The 27,966-nt window shown below is 48.0% G+C and overlaps 1 protein-coding gene across 1 annotated transcript; it reads right to left on the bottom strand.

Annotated features, from left to right (window-relative positions):
* Positions 1-199: 199 nt before the first annotated feature.
* LOC115251826 (thrombospondin type-1 domain-containing protein 7A-like) lies at positions 200-27,966 on the bottom strand. Its single transcript, XM_029845491.1, has 27 exons — positions 27,527-27,966; positions 15,671-16,844; positions 15,255-15,503; positions 13,630-13,799; positions 13,051-13,206; positions 11,494-11,697; positions 10,644-10,838; positions 9,472-9,712; positions 8,558-8,673; positions 8,076-8,208; positions 7,854-7,957; positions 7,557-7,751; positions 7,191-7,457; positions 6,721-6,901; positions 6,383-6,520; positions 6,157-6,310; positions 5,899-6,040; positions 5,704-5,819; positions 5,512-5,629; positions 4,731-4,876; positions 4,316-4,490; positions 3,880-4,053; positions 3,708-3,803; positions 3,114-3,196; positions 2,541-2,754; positions 2,227-2,314; positions 200-481 (listed from the first exon to the last, which is right to left on the bottom strand). The coding sequence occupies exons 1-27, from the start codon at positions 27,651-27,653 to the stop codon at positions 394-396; spliced, it is 5,244 nt and encodes a 1,747-aa protein (XP_029701351.1). The 5' UTR covers positions 27,654-27,966; the 3' UTR covers positions 200-393.

The following is a 27,966-nucleotide window of genomic DNA, read 5'->3' as shown; positions in this document are numbered from 1 at the left end:
CCTTACGCACGCGCACACACACACATCATGCTGCACTAATATAGTGCAAAACTGTGCAGAAGTGACAGCAACTGAACTTTTCTGATGTCCGTCTGTCTTCTGGACACACAGCTGAGGATTTCCAAAAGGACCAACACGGTTTTGTGCTTGGTGGGGGCATCAGGGGTCAGGGGTCGGGGGTCGGGGGGGGGGGGGGTTACTGGCAGTATCAGTGAAAGAGACGTCAAGGCAGACTTCCAGAAGAAGATAAAGAATTTGTGAAGGCTCTTGTGAGACAGAAAAGACATGGGAGAAGCTGTCTCCATCCTGCCGTGGTTGCAGAGAGACTGTCTTCAGCAGCGGCCGTGACGTGGACCAAACCCTCCGTTTGCTACAGTATGTAGAGGCCGTCGGCTACATGTCAGCGTCTCCATCGTAGGCAAGAGTCAGCGGCTTCAGCCTGTTGTTCATCTGTCGTCTCTGAGGCCTCTTTGGTTTTTTACTACGGACGGAGAAAGAAAAATTGATTTTCAATCATCTCCCAAACTGTTGTGGTTCAAAGCACATTTGTAGAAACACAATTAAAGACGAAATGTGTGTGATGACCACAAGGTGGCGGCAGTTGAGACGCACTAACCTGTCTGTTGGATAGAACAAAGTGAGTCCAAATGTTCTTCTGTCATCCTTACTCTAAGGCTAATTAGGACGAATCCATCATTTCATTGATTACTTTCCCGTTTGGGCCTTTTTTCCTGTTAAGTGCAGTAAATATCCACACATGTGACCTCTCACCTCCAGGAAGTGATGCGGTTTCATGAGAGAACAGGCACTCGAGGTGTTGGGGCCTAAAGGAGAGTCAGGCACGATGAGCGGACATAAGGCCTGACCTTACGTGATCAGTGTTTCAAAATGCGGGGGGGGGGGGGGGGGGGGGGGGGGGGGCCGGGGGCAGTGGTCCTGCTGCTGGAGGCTGTAGCAGCAGCGCCTCACATCGCTCTTCCTCCTGTTGTGGCTGTTGCTTGTGTTGCTGTAATTCATGCTGCTCTAGTTTCTGACAGGCCGGACACACATAAGGCACCGCAAAGCCGTTTGGGTCTGTCCAATAAGCGCCTTCGGAGGGACACTTGGCTCTGGACCTGCAGCACAGGCCACGCCCACTACAACCCAGCAGGTGGTGTGAGGATGAAGATGGAGACAAAAATGAAACAATAATGACAGGTAAATAAATGATAAATACATCAACACAAACAAGAAGGAACCCCAAGCAAAACCTGATGAAAGCTAATCTGAGCAGTGATGTCAATAAAAACGTCCTGATCGTCTGATGGAATCTAGAGTTTGTTTGCTCTTTGCATCCGCTAACAACAACAACAATAATAATAATAATGATGATAATAATACTAATAACGACAATAATGGATGGATGGATGGATGGATGGATGGATGGATGGATGGATGGATGGATGGATGGATGGATGGATGGCAGATTCCCCAGTGACCAACATATTTAAGTGATAATAAACCTCTGTTGCTGTGACAGAACCTGAGAGTTCTGAAGGTCCACCAGCCCGAGGGAGGACATTGAAAGCTGAGAGAGGTTGCCAGTCAAAGATGGTGGTGAGATGGGCCAGGACTTGGACCAGGACTCATACCACAGTGGTCGGAACCGAAGACACCAGTCTTACATGGAAAGGCGGTTCTTTGGAGCAAAGAGTTTTGGTACCAACCAACCAAAGCCAAGATGCCGAACTGGCACAAGAATAAAGAAGGAGAAGAAGAAGGTTACTTGTGTCGGAGTTCAAGAGAATCAGTGCGTCAGTGCTAAGAAGGGTTGGTTCCTCCATCCAGAGCAGGGGCTCCTCACAGCCGAGAAGAAGAGAGGAAACACGAACAGCAAAGAGGTGGAGGAGGATGATTGTCATAAAAGAGTGCAGGAGGAACGTAGCAAAGCAGCAGGATGACGAGCATGGAGGACATCTGTGGCACCTTCATAAGGAATTTAGGAGAACCTCCTTAAGAATGAAGCAGAAATGAAGCTCCACTGGACACCGATGACTCCAGATGAAGGTGGAAGGGTATGAGGCTCTGGCCCATGACCCTCCTGGCTTCCTACAGCCATTTGCTGATATCGTTTTTTATTTTCTGGCTAAATTCCGTTGGTAAATAAAATAGAAATGTAACCGAGGGTTCTTCAGACCCATTTGAGATGGTGCTGTAGGTTGCAGCGGGGTGTAGGTTGATACGTACCATGCTAAATAGGTCATGGAGACGATGAAGACGAGCAGAACAAATGCTCCCGCTGCGACTCCATAAACCCAGGTCTTCAGCTTTCCGTCTGCTCACACACAAACACACGTCTGTCACGTCTCTAAAAACATGACACTGTGGCTCTTCTGCGCTTCGGTTTTGATCTTCATGCTTTACGTTTAAGTCTTTCTTCTGTTTTCCCTCAGACTTTTGACAGGTTCCCTCTGCTTTTGTAAATTCCCCTTTTGTCAAAGCCGTTTGATCGAATCTGATCACCTCAAACATCTTTATACAAACACGGTAACGTGACCCACCTGGACCAAAGGGCTGCAAGAACCAGGTGCGTCCAGCCCGGCCCGGGGCGCTGACCTCAGGCTGGGTGGGGCTAAAAGCTCGGATGGTCTTCACATCAGCCCTGTTGTCTCCTGCTGTGGGGATCTCCAGCACGGGGATGAGGGTGCACTGATCCAGCAGACCGTCTGATGTCATCACCTCAGTGTAGCCCTCCTCACAGCCGCACACGCCCGCCTGTCACACACACACACACACACACACAAACACACACACTCGCAGGTTTTGCAGCAGTAGTTTCACGTAATCGTCGACACATTTTCACCACTGTTGCCATGCACACCCGTCGGTCTTTAGCAGCATTAGAAGGCAGCAAAACACGAGTGATTTCAGGTGAGTCCAACTAGGAGACGAATCCAACCTGTCGCCGAGATATTTGCTGAAATAAAGGATTAACTTCCACAATACTGAACACAGAGAGAAGCATTGGGAACAAACCCATGGAAACATCAGCCAGTCAGGTGTGGAGCTCATCACACCCCCAGCACCCCTCCAGACACCTTCTGCCACACCTTCACTCTCATAAATATACTCACCTCGGTACAAAGCGAGCGGGGCTTGGTGCAGGGCGGGTCACATGACCGGTCTGCCATGGGTTTGGTGGACACCGTACATCCACCTGTGGACCAAATGGCAGCAAACTGGTTGGTAATAATCTGATGCCCATTCAAAGGTCTAATGAACATTATTTTAAAACTAAATAAAAGGTGTGATCTTTCATCCAATTAGATTTTTCCCGTTGCAGTGAGCTGACTCCATACAAGGCACATGAATATTCACGAGGACGTTTGTGAGAAAGAGCTGTGGTGTCATGGTGAACACTCCTGATCCACAAATGGGTCCCAGCCTCCAGGTTCTTCTACATATTCTGACTGACAGCACAGAAACTTAATAAAGAACAAAGTCTTCAAGCAGGAAACTGGAGGAGAAATTTGGAAGTATCATCCATTTTTCCCAGCTGTGTCCCTTCATGGAGGGCTGGAGCCTGTCCCGGCTGCCTTCAGGTGAGGGGGGACACCCTGGACAAACCACCACCTCATCATGGGACCACCATACGGAGAAAAACTAAGATCCTGTTTCACCTCTTACAAACCCTGGAACCACCTCAGTTCTAGCTAAGCTTTGCTTACCTGTAACATTGAGCCCGTCTGTACGCTCACACCACACATTCCGAGAAGAACCTCTCCACGGTCCCGTCTTCCACTTGTACTCGAAACATTCCCCCTCTGCTAGGAAGACCACAGCACATGTTGGAACCACAGCTCATATGCTTTTCCCTGTCTGCTACGTGCCATGTTTGACCTGTGCATGGCCGGGCCTCCAGCTCCTGTTCTGGACACTGGAGAAGGTTCTCTGGGTCCTGGGCTACCACAGCACGGGATCGCACCTGGACCGAACCAAAGCCCAGGTCATTTCCATTCACACAGCTTATCTGGCAACGACTCCAAATGGTCCATTCTGTCAGGTAGCACTCTCCTGCAGGACAAAGAGGAAATGGTGATGGAAAACCTTCAGTTTCAACAGGAAATGATCTCACTGATCCTAAACAAAGCCACTTCATTCTGAATTTCTATCATCTGCCTGGTCCTGACTCAGTGTTCTCAGCTGAGTTCTCTAACTTCTGACCAAGATCTCAGTTCACATTACGTTATTGTGTAGGTGGCTCGAATGGAGCTGCTCCTTTAAGGAGAAAACCCCCACACAATCACAGATGTCGATTGCCTTCCTGTCCTCCTACCTGGACAGGGGACGGTACATATTTCCTGGAGAACAATGTTAGGGTCTCCATTCACGCTGGGTTCCAGCTCTCCACACAGATCATCATCCACCATGCTGCTGTCCTGCTGATTGGATCCATCGGACACAAAGCACGACACGTTCCTCGAGCGCAGGCCTTCTCCACACCTCGCCCCCTTAGAGCCGGAGGCAGAGCAGAAGGTTAGCACACAGCTTCAGAGGCCCATTCTACAACACCTGGTCTGATTGGGCTATGATCTTATTATAGCTCTGATGGAGAAAGAACCACAAAAATGTAATTTGTTCTAATGCGAAACCTCGGGGGGGGAGAAGACAAAGAAAGTGAAGAAAGGAAGCAGAGGGAAAAGAAAGACAGACTGTAGCTGAGGACAGTTGCTGATGTCCTGATGACTGACCTCAGTCCTGCACTCAGACCAGCTGCCGTATCTCCAGTGGAAGCAGGGTTTGACCAGACAGGGTTTCCACTGCTCCACCTGGGTCGGACAAGGCCTCCCGTCACCCTGCGGAGCCTGGGTCACTGTTCTCCTCCTCCACAGCTTTCCTGCAGGGGAGCAGATGAAAAACAAAAAGGGAAATCATTCCAGGAAACCTCCACTGGATGCAGAGATGGAACTACTGGCTGACCCTCATTGGATCAAGAGCCATGTTGGTCCATGTCCTGGAGACATGAAGGATTCTGAATATAATCTCATCCAGTGACCTTTGGCCCACTGAGAGGATCTCGACCACTCTGGTCTGAATAAGTTTCCCTGAGTCTCCTGTCAGTCTCTGGTTAATGGAGTGACTGTTTAGTGTTTCCATGCAGGTGATGTTTTACAGGAATAGTGTCCTCCCCTCCCCTCCCCTCCCCTCCCCCTCTCATCTCCTCTCCTCTCCTCTCCTCTCCTCTCCTCTCCTCCCCTCTCCTCCCCTCCCCTCCCCTCTCCTCTCCTCTCCTCCTCTCCTCTCCTCTCCTCTCCTCTCCTCCCCTCCCCTCCCCTCCCCTCCCCTCCCCTCCCCTCCTCTCCTCTCCTCCCCTCCCCTCCCCTCCCCTCCCCTCTCCCCTCCCCTCCCCTCCCCTCCCCTCCCCTCCCCTCCCCTCCTCTCCTCTCCTCTCCTCTCCTCTCCTCTCCTCTCCCCTCCCCTCCCCTCCTCTCCTCTCCTCTCCTCTCCTCTCCTCTCCTCTCCTCTCCTCACCTGCGAGCCCACACGTATGGGTACATTCCGACCATGGCGACCAGTCAGACAGCTGGCAGTTGACAGGACATTCCACAACACAGGAAGCGTTCATCTGCCACTTCCTCTCCAGGCCCAACTGGAAGACAAGAGGATACTCAGTGCTGCCAAAGAAGCGGCTCGGCCTGAAATACAGAAACTTTACACACCCACCTCTTTGCAGAAGTTGAGATCGACTGACTTGCCGTCACTCCGGACGCAGTCCAACATGCGTGTTTTAATTCCATTTCCACACACAGCTCTGTCACTGAGCTGGCAGGTGCTCCAGTCTGCACGGACATGGTTCGGTACAGGCTTACATGTCAGTCATGTGAGAATTCTGCTCAAGGGAATGGGTTAGCTCGTTACCAGTGATGTTGTAGGAGTAGTGGAAACAGTTGCTGTTAAGTGTGCATGGCTCTGTCTCCTCAGTGGGGGGGCAGACCTTCTCTGGTCCAGGCTGGCGGAGCGGGTAAGCACTTCTTCTGCGAGTGCTGGTCACATTACATGGCTGAGTGGGAAAAGAAAAATGAGAAAATCCAGTACGCTGAGGTTTCAGAGCACTTCAGTATCACCCTAAAACTAAATAGATAAGCAGTACAGAGAAGAAGCTGATGCTCTTCTTACCAGTGGACAAGGACTCCAGGCTCCCCAGTCTGATAACACACAGTCCTCAGGGCAGGGCAGGCGGCTGTTGCGGGCCCCCACAGGCATCTTCTCTGGATCACACAAGTAGTCTTCCACCTGCTCAGAGGGCCCATCGACAGTGTTGAGCACACACCTGGAAACAGTCCATGATCAGCAAAGCAAAGCAGAGAGACTGTGGACATGTTGGTGTTCTGGGTCAACTTACCGCACTTTCCTGGTCTGAACACCTTCACCACAATTATCATTCAGGTCCACGTTGCTGACCTTCCACACACTCCATGGCTCGGCCACCCAGACGTACTGACCGCAGTCACTGAGGCACGGGACCACCTCGTACACCTTACACAAATCACGCACAGATTCAGCACTAAAAACAAGGGGATTTCAGAAAATGTCAATCAAATTCTTAAAGCCTCGTTACCTGAGCCTGTGGATGGGACCATCAGCAGAGAGACAGCAGGGACACAAATAAATGTCAGTCATGTGTTTGATCTACATCCTTCCACGTCAACTTATGCTGATGGAGCAGAGAAAATGTTTCTTGCCTGATTGACATGGTCCAGTTTGGGACAAGGTCTCCCACCGTTGTAGGGTTTTTCTCTGAGCCACTTGGAGCGAACTTTGACTCCACTTCCGCAGGACTTACTGCAGCGTGACCAGTTGGACCACTCACTCAGCTTACAATCCGATGGACAAGCGATGATGCAAGCCTCCTCAATGTAGCCTGAAACCAGTGACATCCCACAGGACACGTTTTAGGGTGGCAGCACAGTCATCATCTCTGGTCTCGGTCTATGAGACCAAGCTATGAGCCTGGAAAGGCTAAACACAGAGACATCTCATATTCCCCATAAAACAGAGGCCAACATATACCTTTTTAATAATCAGACCATCCTGAAGGATAATAAAGGTAATATAGGTTCATTTAGAGCTGCATGAATTAACTTTTAACTAGGGTCTTCCTGGCCTGGGGTGAAGGTTTCTGCCCAATGAAAGAGGGAAAATAAACTGACCATGGCTGTTGCAGCGAGAAGTCTCAACAATCTGGTTGTCCTGGTTGTAGCACGCCATGGCCTGATATCGATAACCTTGGCCACATTCTTTGATGTCACCCTGGACCTTCATGCCCAGCTGACCCTCTATGCGGCCACCCTCAGGTAGGACACAATCTGACCAGTTCCCCACAGGCTGGGCGTTGTATTTGTTACAGGGGCAGTACTGGGTCTCACTCAGTGGAAACATCTGATGGTTCCTGCACTGGTCCCGTTTTTTGCTCTTTCCTGCACAAACACACGAAACATCATTACATGGAGTCGCGAGGAGTCTTTACAGCATGGAAACGGTCTCCCAGGTGGGCTTGGGTCAGGAGCCCAACTCACCCATCAGCACCCTCTTGCGAGTCCTGACCCCGATGCAGTCCGCTGTGCAGGGGGAAAACTTGGACCAGTTGCTGAGCTGGCAGTCTTCCTGACAGGGCAGCTGGCAGGGCTGCGTGAGGGGCGGCATGGCGCTCGCAAACTTCAGACAAGCTTCGATGTCGGCTTGAGAACCATCCTGCTTCCGACATGAAACGGCTGAAGAGGACAGGAACATTTCAACTTAATGAAGCGACGACTGTCCACTTTTCGATCTGTTATTAAGACAAAAGAGAGAGGGAGAGAGGGGTTTTTCCATACCTCGAACCTGCATGCCAGGTCCGCAGGTTTCCTGAGCTCCAGGACTGTCCTGACGAACCGTCCACGGAACCAGCTGGCATCGTCTCCATTTGTGGGTTTTCCATCTGGAAAAAAAACTTCAGATGAGGAGCTGCAGAAGGATGACGCTTAAATATGAGAGGACTCTGTTTGGAGGAATATGTTCTGATGTTGAAAACATGCAGGTGACTGGACGGGAATCACCTGTATCCTTGGCACACAGATGGAACGTCGCACTCTCTCTCCTGACTCAGTGTCTCGGGACAGTCTTGCCCTCCATTGGCTGGTGACTGGGTGATGATGCGTTTCCGGTACTGCATCTTTTTTCTGCTACCGTCTGAGCAAAGAGGCCAGAGAGGTGCTGTAAAAATGACTCCAGGCATGCAGGTGAGACAGAGAGACACTGTAGATACTACAGACAGACAAATACAGACGGTTACAGATGTTCATCAGACTTCCCTAAAACTGAGGGGAAAACTTCTCCATGTGACCTGTTCTTATTAAAGACACATTATTAATGTTCTTCAGCAGACGTCTCATATTTTAATCCATTTTTTTGTGAGGTAGAAAAGATTGAGAATCAATCCCATATTTAGTTCTGGCCCTGTTCTGAGTGTGTGGTTTGGGGGGTGCTAGCTGCTAGCTGCTAGCTTACAGGAAGTGACTGACAATCCTCCAGACTGTACCTGCATCACAGGATGTTGGACAGGGGGTCCAGTCGCTGTACGGCGTGATGATACAGTCCCTCTTACAAGGCAGTAAACATGGTCTGACCGTGTCTGGACGCACGCTCTCGGGACACCTGCAGGAACATGTTTAAAAGCATCAGTCGGGAATTATTGAACCTGGATCTCCAGGTTCTGTAAACAATCTGGACTGAAACAATCTTTCTAAATGTAAAGTCGAATTGGCCTGAACTGGGTCCAACTGTAGACTCTCCACATGAAATCTTTAAGCCTCTGGTCGCACTTCAGTCTTTTTCATGGTTCTTTTAACCTTTGGCGTACTTTTTAATTTAATTTATTTATTAGTGTTTTTTTTTCCTTTTTGCTTTTATTTGTTGTTTACCTTTTGTATAAAATTTTAATTCAATGCACGTTCATAAAAGAAATTCAAACCTGCCACTTTTAAAGGCCGTACCGGTGGCCCTGTGTCTTTATTCCTTCTGTGAATGAAATAATACCGTGCACATGCAACACATCCCTGATCCACCATGGAGGTACAGATGAGAGGAGTTCCCTGAGCTCAGGAGTACCAGTGTCATTAATCCAAGCTGAAGAAAAGCTCAAAAAAAGCTAAAGTGAGTGAAGCTTTAAGTTTAGGAATAGTCTCAGGAGACGGCAGAGACAGTGTGTTCACGCAATCACTCCCCTGTTGTGTTAAATATGAATAAAAAGGGAAGCCGTGTTCCCCGTGGAGGCGCTCATGGGAAAATAGGATGTGGCACCGGTAGCTGATCAGCCAACCGGTGACAGGAAAAGCAGCACAAAGACTGTGGAAAGTCCCTAAAACATCTAGAAGCACCAAACCTCACTGAACGTCAGGGAGCTGCCTCTGAGGCCCCGAGTTGGAGCCTGTGAGCCACGATGTCGACTCTTACTTTTTGGGAGGAACCTGGCCCACGTTGACTCGGACACAGATGACCTTTCGGGTTTGCATCCCCACTGAGCAGGAGGCGTCGTTGCCTCGACTTTGGGCCACAGACATGTTGCCGGTGGAAATGGACGTGTCCTCCGTGCACTGTCCCCACGCACCCGTCTGCCAGTGGTACACGGTGCAAGGATGCTCGTTGCAGTTCCTCACCTCCTGCAGGGCGCTGATGTTGGGACACTGTATTCCACCTGAGACAAAGCAACACGAAATAAGATCTTACTGTCATCGTCACACATGAAGAGAGAAAAGAGGAAAATGGGGGAGGAGGATTCTTGGGGGTGGTCTGTTTTTTACCCATAATCACTAGACGTTAATGCGTCTCATTTCGATATTTATCTAAGAGACTCCGTGACGAAAAAGATAAAAGGCAGATCTGTTGAGGCTGATTAAAGGTAGAGGTGACCTCAAGACACCAGGTGGATCAACACACCCTCGTCAGGTGATGGAGGTGTTTCCATCACTGACACTGTGTGACCTCTGTGTCTCAGGCCACATGGCCCCAAAATCCGGAAGGACATTTGAATTTTCACTTCAGAAATTGACCATCTGATTGATTGGAGTCGTGCACTGATTGATGAATGATGCTTTAGTGGCACAGGTGACCCTGAGCCATCTCAGTCATGACAGTTGATGCACTGAGACCTTCTCCCATATACTCTGCCCTCTTTCACATCCCGTCTGTGCATTCATACATTCATTCTGTCCTGGAGATCCAGGGAGGGGACCTAGAAGCAGTTCAAAAGCATCAGATTCCCCTGAACCAGGAAATCCAAACAACTAAAGATCCACGTGACACAGGTAGAGTCTCCAGACTACTTCTACGTACTCTAAGGAATTCATTCTACTGTAATGACATCAAATGTACCAAAAATTGGACGAACCAACGACAAGAGGGAAGGACCTTGAACAGAAGTCAGAGAGAAAGTTTCAATAAATACGGAAGATTCATCTGGGCGGATGTGTGGTCCCTGTGGTCCGTTCTTACCCTGCATCACAGTGACCCACGCCACGACCTTGGCTGTCACTACAGAGGAACACACAGTGTGACAACCCTGCTGCAGTCTGTTTGCCCGAACCTTCCCGTGTCCGTCTTATGTGTGCTGTCATGGCTGTTTATACCTTCTCCTGCATTGTAGGCCAGGATCGAACGAGCTCTCATCTGCTTCCCCTCTGTGTTCTTTCCAGAGCAGGTGTGTGAGCAGTGAGACCAGGTGGTCCAGGGACTCAAGGCGCAGTCCTTTGGACAAGGCACCTCACAGATGACCGGCATGGGCAGAATGGCGTCGCGGCACAACTGCTTTTCCACATATTCACCTGGAAAGACAGAAGCAAGATCATTCATTAGGGGGGGTCCAACTGACTGAGGGCGGAGGCTGGTGTGGAGCCATGTCAGGTTAACAGGAAGTTCCAGGTGGCCGAAGGTGCTGGAGACCCACTGGCCTCTGCACTGCTGACATACTGGAGCACCGTGTTTTTAACGGCATCATCACCTCGTGACCTGGGCAGTCTGCAGGATCATTAACCCCAAACCCGAACCCGTTTCAGTGTTCTTCAGTGTTCTGCTGGTCACAAATTGAGGATAGGATCACAATGGTATCTCTGGATGCTATACAGAACCTGAGCAGTTGATGTCAAGAGAGGAAGGGAGGGAGGGAGGGAGGGAGAGAGGGAGGGAGGGAGGGAGGTGGATGCTGATACGGCTGATCCTGTTCTCACTTTACACATTAACTTAGCTGAAGAGTTCTGAAGAGCTCAGGACCAAACACATTCAGTTGGGTCTGAATGAGGTCAGAAGAAGGAAGTTTGAGGTCATTAGATTTGCCATCTTTAAGACCAGCCTGAGCTTTGACTGACTGTCATGCATGCATACAGCTGTCATAGTGTCATAGCTTCATTTCTCTACGTCTGAACGTTTCATAAAACCTGAAAATTATCGGATCCAAACAAGCAGAATTTCAGACTCACTCACCATCACTGTTGACACACTGTGCTTGTGGGATCTGTGTTCCTGGGCCACACTCTTTGTCATTATCAGGGAGACACTCGTCCAGTTTCACCACCAGCCACTCAAAGCAGCTGGGTTCTTCACATGGTATGGCCTCCACCAGATGGGGGCAGTTCCCGGTACCACCAGTGGGTTCATTGATGATTTTCCTCTTCCTCAGTTTGAAGCCTGTAGTGGAACAACAGGCATCAACAACAGCGTGTAATTTTGAAAGAGACACCATTACAGTGTTTTGATTTGATTTGCTTCCAAATAAAAGGTGGATTTAATATGTTACACCAGATCATAGTTCAGGATTAATCATGTCCAGGGTTAATCAGGAGAAGGATTAATCATGTCCATTTGTCAGAAGTCTTCTCACAAGACATGTAGAACAAAAATCGATCTAAGGTTTCATGTAGTCTTTGTTTTCATGTTTGTAGGTCGGGTGGAGCTGGACAGGGGTTTTGTCCTCCTCTTTCCAAGCCTACTGGGATTCCATGACCGTGGGACGGGGGCGAGTCAAGGTCACTACTGGCAAATCCTGCATCAGTCAGATAAGAGAGCCGAGGCCTGGAGCGTCTGCAGGACTCAGGTTAAACCTGTTCTATCACATTTATCTCCTGCTGCCCTTCGTAGCATTTATTTCATCAGGCAGCTCAGCAGAACTTGTTCTGCCACTCGTAGACACACTGATGGAGGCCTTATTGATTGCTGGGGGGGTGGGGAGGTGCGGCTGGAGGAAATTCAATTATTAGAAATAAATGAGGAATTGGCACTTGAAACACTCAAAAAAAAGACTTAAAATTAACAGGAAAAGAACAATCAATCAAACTCAAAAGAAGGTGAATATATGTGTGTGCATGTATAAAACCTGGTTTTAAGGTTGAGGTTAGAACTGGCTTTAGGGCAGAATCAGGGTTAGGGTTAGGGGATTCGCTGTGATGTTAGTTTAAGGGTAAGGAGCTGGATAATGCATTATATCTATGAAGGTCCTTACAAATATAGAAGCACAAGGTTGTGTCTAGTGATATAACTATGGGCATATGAGTGTGTGACAGGGAATCCATCCCTGAGGGACCAGCAGAAGTCCAGCTGTCCACTAACACTGTTGTACATCCAAATATCCAATGCTAACCCTCTTACAACACCTACATTAATCAGACTGCAGTCAGCTTGGCTTTGTCGCCCTCTAGTGTTGGTCTATATTTGGTGACTCAGCTACAGCTGGAACTTACCACCTCTGTTCCTTTGCACCTTTTTTTCCTGCACCTGTTTTGTGGGGTTCTAAGTTTTTGCTCCTACTTAGTTTCTGTGATTGCAACATTTTTCTTTTTCTGTTGCATTTGTTTTTGCATCAGTCCTGAACATCTTGTCCTGTCGGCCAGCACAATTCTGACACACCGCACACTGCAGTTGTCTTCTCGATTGGTTCTTTCAATATGATTTCAATACTGCTAATTACACTAAAAATGGATGTGGAAAATAGTGACTCTTTAAAATTAAGGTGAACAACTGTGGTCTGTGGCATGGGATCTTCACCTTTCTTGGTTGACTGGTCTCTACAGTTCTCATAGGTACACGGTCCCCAGGCGCTCCACCCAGACACCTCACACTCGATGGGACAGCTAATATGGCAAAGCTGGGTGGTGTTCGGGGGCAAATCCAGACAAAGTTCACTGTCCACTGGTCGCAGGGCTGCAGGAACACGTAGAAGAGGAGATCAGACAAAATGTCAAAACAGCAAAGGAAAACTACAAAAAATGAATCAAGTGTTAATCATCCTCAGCAGACGGCTCGTGTCATTGTCACTACTGGGATGGACTCAGATGTACAGCCTTGCGGGGGTCATTTCCAGCTCTTTGTGCTTGCTAATACTGCTAACTCTGCTAATACTGCTAACTCTGCTAATACTGCTAACTCTACTAAAGTGAAAACTCATGTGTCCTGTCTTATCACGGTCATTAGTCTCCTGACGCATGTCTACTCTTTACAATGCACTATTATTATCAAGTTAAAATGCAACTGCAATTTTATCTTCTAAACTAAAATACATAAATGAAATATATGAATGTCAAATTGTATTTATTTATTTATTGAAATAGTTTGCATCAAAGTTACCCTCTTTGCCCCTGAGTGAAACAGGGTCACTGCTTATCTGGACGCAGTAGACCTCCCGAGTCTGGATCCCACCTCCACACAGACTGGTTTGGTTTCCCCGCCGCCGGTCCTGTTGGCTCAGCAGCATGTCCACTCTGCACTCAGACCACTCTGTTGATCTCCAGCTGTAACTAAGCAAAGACAAAATAGAAAGTTCCAATGTGTTCATTCTTTACTTTTTTTCAAAATCAAAAACTCAAAAATCAAGATCAAAATGAGTTTATTAGTAACTTTTGACATGGCAGCAATCTTTGGGTACTGTCTGAGCTCAGGACAGCTCCCTAAAACTACAGGTCAGGTGCACCCTGAGATCAGGTGCACCCTGAGGTCGGGTGCATGCTGAGATCAGGTGCACCCTGAGATGAGGTATACCCCTAGGTCAGGTGCACCCTAAGGTCAGGTGCACCCTGAGGTGCGGTATACCCTGAGTTCAGGTATACCCTGATATCAGGTGCACCCTGAGGTCAGGTATACCCTGAGATCAGGTGCACCCTGAGGTGCGGTATACCCTGAGTTCAGGTATACCCTGAGGTCAGGTGCACCCTGAGGTCAGGTATACCCTGAGGTCAGGTGCACCCTGAGGTCAGGTATACCCTGATATCAGGTGCACCCTGAGATCAGGTGCACCCTGAGGTGCGGTATACCCTGAGTTCAGGTATACCCTGAGGTCAGGTGCACCCTGAGGTCAGGTGCACCCTGAGGTTAGGTATACCCTGAGGTCAGGTGCACCCTGAGGTCAGGTATACCCTGAAATCAGGTGCACCCTGAGATGAGGTATACCCTGAGATCAGGTGCACCCTGAGGTCGGGTGCATGCTGAGATCAGGTGCACCCTGAGATGAGGTATACCCCTAGGTCAGGTGCACCCTAAGGTCAGGTGCACCCTGAGGTGCGGTATACCCTGAGTTCAGGTATACCCTGATATCAGGTGCACCCTGAGGTCAGGTATACCCTGAGATCAGGTGCACCCTGAGGTGCGGTATACCCTGAGTTCAGGTATACCCTGAGGTCAGGTGCACCCTGAGGTCAGGTATACCCTGAGGTCAGGTGCACCCTGAGGTCAGGTATACCCTGATATCAGGTGCACCCTGAGATCAGGTGCACCCTGAGGTGCGGTATACCCTGAGTTCAGGTATACCCTGAGGTCAGGTGCACCCTGAGGTCAGGTGCACCCTGAGGTTAGGTATACCCTGAGGTCAGGTGCACCCTGAGGTCAGGTATACCCTGAAATCAGGTGCACCCTGAGATGAGGTATACCCTGAGATCAGGTGCACCCTGAGGTGCGGTATACCCTGAGATCAGGTATACCCTGAGATCAGGTATACCCTGAGATCAGGTATACCCTGAGGTGCGAGCACTGCTACTTGTGATCAACATCTGGTTTTAATTGGGTTTACTAAAATGGTCACAATTGGTCCCTTGTCAGTCAGTCTATGACAAATGAGAAATAATGATGGAAATGTGGCTCTACATATTTCTCAGACAACCGAAAACATTGACGCTGTTATGAAGCAGAGATTAGTTGCAGTAATTCCATCCCATTTTTGACCTCTGAAATGTCAGAATTGCCTTCCATTGTGTACATACATGATGCAGGGGCTCATTCCATCTCCCTGTGGGCTGCAGAGCTCTGTCTCCTCCAGCTGAGGACAGGCTGTTCCACCACCTACTGGGAACTGGCTGACCCTCCTGGTGCGAGTACGCTGTCCTTTGGGACCGTTTGGGTCATAGCAGTCCTTGGAGCAGGCGGCCCATTCGGACCATTCACTCAGGACGCAGTCTTTGGTCATGACACAGGCCTGGAAGGTTATTGGTGCAGTCTCCTGAGAGCACATGCTGGACACATGAGAAGACAGACAAAGACAACATGTAGAGTCATTGTTAGGGATGAGTTTTATTCATTTGAGCTGGAGAATATTAACCTGGGTTAATGTCATTATTAAAGTCATTAACCTGTTTCCTAACGTCAAACACAAAATCAGAAACATTTCAATGCTTGTTACCTGAGAGTCTCAACATTCCCATTCTTGTGAACGCAGGTTACTTCCCTGGTCTGGTACCCCACCTGGACATCCCAGAATTTTCCTCCAGGCCTGTTTTGACGGTTCCTGTTTCTCTTCTTCTTGATGAGCTCTTTGGTCTCAGGATCTTTCACCTTACTCCTCTCTTTTAACTTTTCCTGAGCCTTAACTCGCATTTTTTCTCTCTTTTCTTTATTCTTGGCTTTTTTCTGTCGCTTAGGCCTGTCTGCCTGTCTGGAAGGCCTGTCTGGTCTCTGGTGGACACGGCCCAATTTTCTGTTAGGTCTGGATGGTTTGCCTCCCCCTCTCTGCTGTTTATTACCATCTTTTGACCTTCTGTCTTCTTCTTTGTCACTCTCTAGGATTTGTGTCCCAGCCTCCTTCAACTGCCTGTTACCTTCCCTGGACTGCTTAAGACCATTGCTAGTTGGTTTCTCATATCCTTTGGGAGATTTTTCACCATCTTGCGGAAGTGTATCAGTTTCTGTGGGGGGGTTGAGAACTTCTCGGTGCTGGTCATCGGCCTGTCTGGCTTGCCGCGGCATTGGAACAGAGCAGGGTCCCCAGGGTCCGACCCTGAGGCTGTAGAGGCTCTCATTTCCCTCACATTGCTTCACCTGGCACGTCTGAAATTCAGTCAGGTTTGGACAAGCTGCCCCTCCAAAAAGTGGGGGAGCCAGGACAAAACGGATACGGTTCTGTAAACCCATCCCACATGTTTTAGAACATGGAGTCCACATACTGAACTTGGAAACGACACAGTCCTGTGGACAAGGAATGAGACAAGCCTGCTCCAGACGTGGTTTGGGTTCAAAGTATTCACAGATGGCATCTTGTGCTGGTTCTCCTGATTTTTGGACGCAGCTGACCTCACGGGTCTGAATGCCCTCCTCTCCACGGGTACACACTGAAGGAAGCTGTAGACCCCCGCTGCGCATTGAAATTGGGACACACTGGTTCCAAGCACCAAGCTGCCAGTCGTAGAGGTCTTTGTGCCAGTCACATACCCTGAAGCAACTTTGCTGATTGTTTGGCCGTTCTGTCTGGTTGCAGTTGGTCAGGAGGGTGGTCCAGCCCTCAGAGTGGGCACACCAAACTGCCCTGCTCTGGCTGCCACCGGGTCCGCACTCACTACCCATGCAACGACCCCACGGACCTGGAAAGAGGAGATACAATATTAGAATAATTGATCACAGAATCAATACAGATTCCTCCATTATAACTGTCGTTGGCAGTTGCTGGCTGAAGAGTATCAATGCATGCTGATCAATAAAGCTGTAACTGAACTCGGGATGGATGGGTGGGTGAATGGATTTCCTGGAAACTCGCCATGATGGATTAATTCTAAAACGTTAAAGATGTTCAACTGGCATTTACTGAAATAATGAAAAACAGTATGAGATCTCCTTCCCAGCAGTGGCTTTTGGCCTGACCATCAGAAAAGCTTCAGCAACATCCGAAAAATGTCCCTGATCATTCCAGAGTCTCCAGCCAGTGTTTGTTGCTACCAGACTCTCACCGACATGTAACCTGTTCCACAAGGGAACAACAGGACATTAGGTATCCTGCATCCAAATGTGAGGGACACTCATACTGCCCCCGCTGGGAAAGTCTGACCACCTCCTACGTCCTGCTCAAACCAGACAGGAGACAAAAGATCCAGAGACAACCCACTGCCACCAGCACATTCAGGAAATGGTGACCAGAGGCAGTTGAGGTCCTGAGGATTGCTTTGTATCCACTCTCTGGAGCATCTTAACACAATGAGGACATTTAGGGTATTAAATAGGTGCACTGCTTCCCTAAGAACACATCTTGGATCACCAGCAACCTCAAGCACCTCCCCATTGCAAAGAAGAGGGCATTGAATCATGGCAACAAGAGAAGGAGATGCATGTTCAAAGGGAGCTCAAGGTCCAACTGAGAGCGGAGGACTAGACATCAGAGGAGGACTAGAGAAGAGAAGTGGAACAGAAGCTGACATTAAAACCTGAAGGAGGTTTTGTATGACACAAAAAACATCAAAGGCTGCCAGAAGAAGGGCAACACTATAGAAGAGTGGGAGGTTGAGTGAGCAAACTGATTTATGGCCTGCAAATTTCAGTGTACAATCCTTCTATCATAAATGCCTCTTCTTCAACTGGTAAAGGAAGCTCGTGCACATTAGGTAAAATAAGACTGAGGCATCTTAGAGAATATTTCATTTATTGATTATATATTTATCTGGGGGAGTAGGTTAATACTCAGATCACAGAGGAGATCTTTATTTCCTTGGTCACCTTCCAACATTAACAGTAGTCCTGCAACCATTAGCAACAGTGGGAAACCAGTATTAGCGATCATTTCCCATCTGGACAAGTGTGACACAAAATCTCCTTATATTACAACTGAAATGTCCTCTAGAATATAAAGGTGACTCTAACCTAAATCCATCAACAGCCGGTGTCACAAAATCCTTTAATTTGTAAAGTATCAAGTAAAATCTACATATTTCTAGAGACAGACAGTTTCCTCCTGTTGGTGCTCATGTTGATCTAAAAGGGGGAGCAGGGACGTGAATGAAATGCTGACCTTATCAACACACCTAAGGGTCTGAGCGTGCTGCTCATCAAAAAAGAATAGCAGTCCAGAAGGAGGAGGAGAGGATGAGGAGGGCACCATGAAGGGATGACTTCACAGGGAAGATGAGAGGAGAACTCAATGGTTAAATCTGCCCTTTAGATGAAAAGGCATTAGTCAGCTGACAGAGTAGACAGGCTAACATGATTGGACTGGGATGAAAAACACAGCAGAGTGGACTCCCTGAGGAGGAGGAGGAGGAGGAGGAGGAGGAGGAGGAGGAGGAGGTGGTGGTGGTGGTGGTGGTGGTGGTGGTAAAGGATGGGTGCTGTTAAAATTAGACCAATGGATGGATACAGATGCTGTGAGCGGCTCTGCCAAAAATCTGTTGATGCTATTCTGATCCGATACGAAACAACAAGTAATGTCATCACACTCACCGACAGTGACATCATCATCATCATCATTAATGTCATCGCCAACAGCAACAAGACTATGGTCACCAACATTGATATCATCAAGCTCAGCACTGACACAAACAATAGCCACATCGCTCAAGAGTAATGAACGCTAACGATGATGTCATCACCAACAAGATGTCATTAACTCCAACAATGGCAAAGCCTGGTGTCAATGGATGCTCAGCATTTACACTGACCTCTGAAAAATTAAAGGTCATTTTAACATTTTAAAATCTGGTATAGAAACCGTGTTAATTGATCAAATTGAAAACATTTTTGCCTTTATTCTATATTTTTCTATTCTATATTTTCACAGATTTTGTCTGGGTTCGTCATCAACGCCATCACAAGACCTTTCCTTTTCATTCTTAATCAACACAAAACCTTCGACAGCAGCTTTCTCATGTTTATTTCGAGCATGCTCGGTGACCGTGGACTGTGGCTCAGTGAGCGCAGCAGGGGTGTTGCCAGGGGATTCCTGGTCAGTCAGCAGGGGCCCAAAGAGGACACAGTACTTGCGTCTCTTCGGTGTCTCACAGTACAAATGTGAAGTGACGTTAAAATCCAAAGCACACTCAGACTTTAAGCTTGAGCTGCAGCATGAGAGAGCATGAGAATGTCAGCGCTCACTTAAATCATCATTTCTGACACAACAGGTCCAAGATTTGAGGCCAAAGCACAGGAGTGTACACCTGACCGCACTCCTGGAGATACATGTTTGATGGAGATACAGTACTTGCACGGTCTGAAAGCAACAGCAAGACCTTTTGCTGCGAAGGAAAAGGTCTTGCTGTTGCAAATGCATCACCATCAAATGGAACCAAGAATCAGGTTGAGTCAAATAGCAGAATTACAGTGGGACCAAAGCAGAGTGGGGAATGAAAAACAAATGGCATTTTCACATTTGTAATTTGCACCAGATCATTTCGATCTGCATATCCGCGGTTGTATCTGCGTCTCGAAGTGTGAGTTTGTGTGTGTGTATGAGGCCCATCCCCCACATGTCAGGGTGGAGCTTCTTTTGAAGAACATGCCTGCAGGCTCCTGGCTGACACACAGGAGATGACAGCTCTGGTGAAACACGGTGACACATGGTGACCAAACCCTGTACTGGGAGCCTTTCGTTACTGTTGTTGTGGCTCCGTGTTGGCCCACAGCACACTCACATTACATCAGTCAATGTAATTTACTCTTTCCAGATAAAGTGAGACATGAACTTTGAGGGTGCAGAGAACTCTTGAAAGCATCAGGGAACCAGCACTAGGCAATAATTTACAGAGGAAAACTCCTGCAAAGGAGGATGTTCATTTGTGCCGTCAAACCGATGAGTTATTTTATATTCATGTGTGCGCAAAGATACGGTACAAGGAGGCATGGAGCCTCTGCATCTGCACCTCCTCCTCCTGCTGCTCACCACAATCGCTGTAAACACAGCAGATGGGGTTCAGCAGCATCAAAAGTGTTGTGTTTTAGTGGTGGGGGAGGGAGGGTGGATGGATGGATGGATGGATGGATGGATGGATGGATGGATGGATGGATGGATGGATGGATGGATGGATGGCAGAGGTCTTGATTGGCTCATTGTAGCTGGAGTGACAGAAAGAGAGGAAGAAAGCAAGACTGTGCTGGCCAAGATATATTTAGTTTCACAGCTCAATCTCAGGAGTGTTCCTCACATATTAACTGTGTGTGTGTGTGTGTGTGTGTGTGTGTGTGTGTGTGTGTGTGTGTGTGTGTGTGTGAGAGAGAGAGAGAGAGAGAGAGAGCGAGAGAGAGAGAAAGAGAGAGAGATAGACTGGAGAGCATTTCAGCTGTTTAAACCGTTCAGATGGTGAATCTTCTCTTTTATTACCGTGGATGAAGACATCATAGAAAACCATCACAGCTGTGTGAAGTGAGGAGGACTGACGAGGACTAACGAGGACTGACGAGGTGAAGCTGCAGATAAAACATGGAGTCACGAAGGTTTGTGACTGATTTGATTCCAGTAATTTATTAACCAATTCAAAATCGAAAACAAAATCAAAATCAGGAAGTGGTTTTATTCCAGTGTCCGTGAGCTCAGATGGACACCGTCCAGTGAGGGACAATGAGCTCCTGCTGTTCCACACCTTCACCTTCTGCTGATCAAATCAGATATTACTATCGCCTTTCAAACATCAGTCCTGGGGGTGTGGGGGGTAGGAGGAGAATTATGATGATTCCTGTTAAATTCTATGATGTCTCTGGATTATCTTCCTGTATCCCAGACACGGAAAACACAGTACCTACGGTTTTAAGTACTGTACAGCACATTCCAGCTTGTTTGCAGATGTCACATGACCATAGTCACCTGCCAACAGCTCAGGGACCCTCACAGGGGACGCTAATGTCCAGCTGCCCTCTGCTCTAAGCTGCTTTAGTGCCTCCACTTTAACTATGATTCTGCAGATTTTCAGCAAATGCAGTTCCCTGGTTTAGAATAATTCCATGTTTTAGATCCTCCAGCTTTACATATTATGGTTTTAAGTGTAATTCTATCTGGTTTATTTCAAAGTCCCTGCCAGAACTTTTGTGGACAAAGTCGCCTCAGTAAATGTAAATTTTTAAATTCATGATCAGGTACATGTCATTGCTGTAATTAAACCCCTGTGGGGGTCAAGGCTCTGGCTGTCATCCTCAACAGCACCCGCTCCCTCCACAGCCTCTACACCCCTCGCTCACACCTCATACCATTGGTACCACTGGATCAGTCCTCTAAATCCTCCACAAATGTCAAAATTCGGCCGAACCGCGGCCACCTCTCACATTCCACCTCTCCTGCAACAGCTCCCCTGGCTCCATTACCCATGATTCCATATAGAAACCACTACAAAGTCAGTTTTTATCAGTTTTTCCTGTCAAGGCCATCCAGGAGCTCACATTTCATACAAAGCCATCTCTCCAATCATTCTCTCCACCCTCACCGATGGCTTCACATAATATAATAGACCATAATAGACCAGTTCAGTAAAAGTACAGAAATCATCACCTTTGGTTCCCCTGGCCTGAAGCCTCAGTATCATCATGGACTCTGCTCTCTCCTTCAAGTAACAACCTCCACCACATGACTACAGCTCACTTCCACCTCTATAATATTGCTGCCTCTGCACCACCCTTTCCCCCTCAGCTGAAACACTCATTTACACCTTCATCGCCTCCAACTACATTACTGCAGGAGCCTCCTCCATGGCTTCCCTTCCACTGTCCTCCAAAACCAACAGTATGTTCAGTTGCTCAGCCTCAGCTGCTCCAGAGAACACATCACTCTCCTCTGTTCCCCTCACTTGCCCCCCATACAGGGGCTCCAGTGCTCTCAATAACCTTTCACCCCCTACCCTGACTGATCTCCTCTATCACCACATCAGGGGCATCATCAGGGCATCATCAGGGGTATCATCAGGGGTATCAGCAGGGGTATCATCAGGGGAATCAACAGATGCATCATCAGGGGTATCATCAAGGACATCATCAGGGGTATCATCAGGGGCATCATCAGGGGTATCATCAGGGACATCATCAGGGGTATCAGCAGGGGTATCAGAAGGGGTATCATCAGGGACATCATCAGGGGTATCAGCAGGGGTATCAGAAGGGGTATCATCAGGGGCATCATCAGGGCATCATCAGGGGTATCATCAGGGGTATCATCAGGGGAATCAACAGATGCATCATCAGGGGTATCATCAGGGGCATCATCAGGGGTATCATCAGGGACATCAGCAGGGGTATCAGCAGGGGTATCAGAAGGGGTATCATCATGGGTATCATCAGATGCATCGTCAATGACATCATCAGGGGTATCAGCAGGGGTATCATCAGGGGCATCATCAGGGAAATCATCAGGGTATTATGGGTGTCATCAGGTGCATCGTCAGGGGTATCATCAGGGCATCATCAAGGTGTTGTTTGCTAATCTGATGATTTTAAAGGATGTTAACTGTGACTCTGAGATATTTATACCGGCCCAACGTCAGAGACTCAGCAGGATTTCAGTGTCTGTTACATGAAGATATTTTTAATCTTCAATCTTTCTACGCAGCAACATTATGCTGTGTCTCCTGTAACAATCCCTAATCCAACAAGGATTTGAGCAATGATGATTCCAGCAGCTCCGCGGCTGAGGTCCAGCTCGGGAGCGATGAGCCCAGTCAGGTGGAGGACAGCAGGTGGCTGTTGGGTAATGATGCCTGATGTTAATCTGCTGTAATCTGCAGATTCCCACAAATAAATTTATATTGCTTCATTATTTTTATGGAGCAAATTCAGTCACAGCCAACACTCAAACAAGAAATGAGCTGTGGTGGTGATCAGGGATTATTGATTTATTATTGAGAATCCAGACGATCGATGCCTCCTGTAATTAAATCTCACCATGAAAGGAAGAGACTATGTTTTTCTGGCTCGTTTCATTAATGCTGAGGTTCTTCCTGGTGGCTCTGTGGGAGAACTAGAATGTTCGCTCACTAATCAAATCATCACGGTCAGGATTCCGGAAATATCTGTGAATCAAGGTCAGCAGCACAGCGAGCCACAGCTCCCCGCAGTGACTCGTCGGGATCTGCTGCAGTCACAACACGTGATGTCACCCAACACACGTGTGTCGGATAATTAGCGAGCCTTTAAAGCAAAAAGGCCCTTTTCCTTAACCCTTCGTTAACCTGCTGATTTGATGCAGCAAAATCCCGTTCCTTCCTTCCTCTGCTGAGCATCAGTCAATCCTGCCAAACAAAATTAAAACCAGTTTCACACTGGTTCTCGACCTCATTTCTTCCTTCAGATATTTGCTTTTATCTCAGCTCATTGGGAATTTAAACCTGAAGTGAGAATAAATGTGTAATTGGAATAAACCTGAAATTGGCACAAACCTGCAACTGGAATAAAGTTGAAAGTAGAATAAACCTGTAATTGGAACCTCTGGTGGGTCGCCTGTAGTAGATTGTGGTTAAGTTACCAATCAGCTATCGGTAGAAAACGCCAGAAAAATTTAACTGTTGTGGGAATCAAAAGTTACACCTATACATGAGTCTGGGCCAGTTGTGTATTATTGTGTGTTCGGTTTTATGTAGCATATCTGATGTGACTCGTACATGTGTGTGAACACGCGAGTGTGTGTGTGTATGTCATGTGCGTATGTGTGTGTCGTATGTGTTTGTTTGCTTGTGTGTGTGAGTGACTAGTGTATTTATGAGCGGTGTGTGTGTGTGTGTGTGTGAGACGAGCATATGAGACGTGTGTGTGTGTGTGTTGTGTCTGTGACGTGTGTGTGATGTGTTTGTTTGTGAGATGTGTGTGTGTGTGTGTCATGTATGTGTGTGTGTGTGTGTGTGTGTGTGTGTGTGTGTGTGTGTGTGTGTGTGTGTGTGTGTGTGCATTTTTCATCATTTTTTCTATTGATGCCTTCATACTTTCTCTCTCTTCATCTCTTTTTCTCATTTTCAGGCTTTGCTGTGAGTTTTGGTGCATTTCGTCGCACATTAAAAGAACTCGATGATGAAGATGATGAAGATGAGGTCAGCTTCGATGAGGATTGAGACATTGACACCAAAGCTGCCATCGTTGAGCAACATTGTGATTTCTAGTCGATGAATAATTGCAAGATCTGCATTAATGTGGGATTCATGCGTCTCCTGAGGACAGAAGAATTTAGTCAGGAGGAACTTTTACTGAGGTTTCAGACCAGCAACTGAAGGAGGAGACCTGCGTTCTTCTTCAGAGGCTTTTCCATGTCAAATCCTAACAGGGAGAATCCTTCGGTAGGGTCATAGAGAGGACGCTCTAGTTGATGGACAGATGGATAAAGGAGGAAGAGAAAGAAAGACAGATCAGGGGAAGGACAGAAGAAGGAGAGGAACAGACATGCTGAAAATAGACCAAAACATTGACTGGTTATCAGTATTGATAACTAGTCAATCACCTCCACCAACTTGGAATAACAGCCTGGTGAGATGCTCCGATAAGAAGAACCAGCAGAACTCAGAGTCATTAGATCATGTTGGGTTTAGGATAAGTGGACCTGATCGCTCTGCGGAAGCGTCCATGAAGATACAGGCTGAAGCAAAGCTCTTTATGTTGCTCAGGCCAGTCCTCAAACCTGCAGGTTAAGCTGCACGGCACCAGCAGCTGAAGGTCGGGAAAGACTCTAATGGCATTAATGTGGTCAGTTCATCTGGACCTTGGTCTCTAGACACCCACATCCATCCATCCATCCATCCATCTATCTATCTATCTATCTATCTATCTATCTATCTATCTATCTATCTATCTATCTATCTATCTATCTATCTATCTATCTATCTATCTATCTATCTATCTATCTATCTATCTATCTATCTATCTATCTATCTATCTATCGTTCAATCAATCAGTCAACTTGTGGAGGGTTACCATAGATCAAAGCAATAATATTTATCTGACCTGTCATAAAACACACACAATCACACATACACATACACACACACACACACACACACACACACACACTACCTATAAGATGACCTATACCTGTAGTGGGTATAGGTCATCTTATAGGTAGTGTGTGTGTGTGTGTGTGTGTGTGTGTGTGTGTGTGTGTGTGTGCGTGCGTGCGTGCGTGCGTGCGTGCGTGCGTGCGTGCGTGTGTGTGTGTGTGTGTGAGAGAGAGAGAGAGAGGCAGAGAAGGGACACTGGAGAAAGAACAAAGAGGTGGTCATGTGACTCAAAGTGAGACAGTATGTGTGGTGTCACCAGGACCCAACAGAGACACACAAGCCTGCTGTTGTCTCCAGGGTGCAGCTTTAATGGTGACCATCCACCAGAGCAGCGGGTTCCTGCTCCGCTCAGCTTCACTCACGGCTTCCTCCTGACCGTCTGTCTTTACCTGAGCTGGGATGTATCCAAACTATTGGCAGGAGAAGCAGCAGCAGCAACGACGGCCAGTTCACCTGCTCATACAGGCTCCAGCTCTAGAGTAAAACGTGTTCTAAATTCAAACATTTTCCACAGTTAAACGTGTTCTGGAGTGTTGAACATATAACGTGTTCAGTGTTGTGATCCTCCTTCATCTGTCCCAGCTCTCTACCCACATGCTGCAGAGCCACCAGTGGGGACATCTGCGGGGCTCCTCTGGGGTCTGTTGGTGCTTTCCTGAATCGGGGGTCCTCTTAGATTCTGTTCTAGTTCCTTTGTGCTTTCACTGAAAGTGTAACTGCTGACCTCAGCATTAGCTGCATCACTGCTGAGGCGGATAATTCCACATCTGCATGAACATGTCACTGCAGAAAAGCACACAAACTTCTTCCTTGAAGAAGTCCTGTAAAGTCCAGATTCCCCCGTGTACCAAGGTGCAAACCAGGATCAAACATAAAAACACCTGTCTGTCAGTCTTGGATCAGGAGAGGAACCAGGGCATTAAAACAGGTTCTTGCCTGCTTCTCTCTATTCATAGCCCTGTTAGCAAGCCAGACCCAGCATTTACTAGCATACTAGCATTAGCTTTTACAAACTGGCACCCACACCAAGAGTAAAAAAACATGCCAGGAGTGTATCTAGGTTAACGTTGTCTGGCCAATCTGCTGCGGGTCCTCTAGCCTTAATCCTGCTGGCTGTCTTAACACCGCAGGAGGTGGAACACATAATAGGGCAGGATTTCATTCCTACAGAGGGTGTGAAGAACAATACGGAAGGAAACAATGTCACAACAGCTGGACACCGTTTTAGGTCATTAGCCACCAGCTAACGTCAGCGCTGCTCTACGATGCTGATGCTGAAGCCTGTGTTTGTTTATCACATGTTCTGACTCACCTCAGTTATTGGCTGTTGCCATGTGATGGGTTGCATTTACTATTAATCCATCCATATTTGGTCATTTTTAATGAAAATAGATGTTTTAAAAAAAACATCTTTAGATTTCTGTTTAAAAAAGCTGAATTGTGCTAATCAATCAGAAGCTTCACTTCAAACCTCCCAGCTCTGATGGGCTCCGTCATCCACTGCATGTTTCGGACATTAACACGTACAGATTACATCACAGCTGCCACCAAAAGTCACCATTGATCCCAGCTCATTGATCAGACCGTACTGGTGGGAGGGGGAGGGGGTGTTTCCCGGATCCCAGTGAAACCCGTACGCCGTTCCATTGAAACAGTAGAGAGAACATTGATCTCCTGCTGCATCCAAAGGGCCCTCGTGTCCAGATGGGTTGGTGGCTGGTGGGGGGGTGTTCATCTCCCCTCTCCCCTCGTGCCCCCCCCCCCCCCCTCAGCTCACTCAAGCAGGCATCAGCATTGTGTCCCTCTGAACATGTGCTACAGAGCAAGGCACCACCCCAAACATCAGCAGTGGGGGCGCTCCTATTTTACTGCATTTGATTCTTCGACCGCCCACCTTAAACAAACAAACCAGCCCCTCTCTCACACCCACCCACACACACACACACACACACACACACACACATTTTGCTCTTACACACACAACCAACTGGGATAACTGTGTCCGAGTGGAGCAGCTGAGCAGTCCGGCTGTCTCAGAGATAATGAATCCAGGAAACAACGTTAGAGAGCTCTTGACCTCGGGGACTGCGGTGGACGTGTTAGCGAACCAACCAGCACCAAGATGGCTCCAGCACACAAACTTTGGCTTCACCTGCAGCTGAGCAGCAAATCAGACACAATCAGGCCGACAGTGGAGCTTCGGCAGCCTGCTAACAGCTGACGACACGAGTATCTACATATGGAGAGCACCGGGCCAACTGGCTGGACCACACACACGCATCACATCCCCCTGACCCCCTCCAGGAATGACAGAGACGGCTGCACCATACCTGTTTGCCAGATGTACAGAGGTTTCGCTCCCTGCGAGGACTGTGCACGTACATCCCAGATGGAGACAAACAGCAGCATGATGCTCCAGAGAAACGGCGGTTCTGTCCAGACCCCCGTCATCCCCATGACTCTAGCCAGTCCCGAACCCTCCGCAGGTCCCCGACGTTCCAACGCAGCAAAGAGGGGAGGGGAAAACAAACGAGCCGGCCACGAGGTGGAGAGCTGGAGGAAAGGATTTCTGCTTTTGTCCAAACCAATGAGATGTAATCCAGCACCAAGAATGGAGGCGGGGGTCTCCTCTGGCCGTCCTCGCCCTCCCTGTCTCTGCTCCTCCCCTGGGTCCCCAGTGAGAAAGAACCAGGTTTGTTATTCAGGAAAGAGGGAACAATAGATCTGTGAACCCTGCTGCTGCCGCCGCTGCTGTCGTTCAGGCTGATGC

This window comes from Takifugu rubripes, chromosome 12, assembly GCF_901000725.2.
Source record: "Takifugu rubripes chromosome 12, fTakRub1.2, whole genome shotgun sequence".
Classification (NCBI taxonomy): Eukaryota; Metazoa; Chordata; class Actinopteri; order Tetraodontiformes; family Tetraodontidae; genus Takifugu; species Takifugu rubripes.
The sequence above is the reverse complement of the archived record's forward strand: the minus strand, read 5'-3'. Positions and strand labels throughout refer to the sequence as shown.

Coding starts and splice junctions, on each gene's coding strand:
- LOC115251826 (XM_029845491.1), bottom strand. CDS start 27,653: ATGGGGATGACGGGGGTCTGGACAGAACCGCCGTTTCTCTGGAGCATC. Junction 5,630..5,703: donor ATCTCAACTTCTGCAAAGAG/GTGGGTGTGTAA, acceptor CTTGTCTTCCAG/TTGGGCCTGGAGAGGAAGTG. Junction 4,054..4,315: donor ATGTACCGTCCCCTGTCCAG/GTAGGAGGACAG, acceptor TTTGTCCTGCAG/GAGAGTGCTACCTGACAGAA.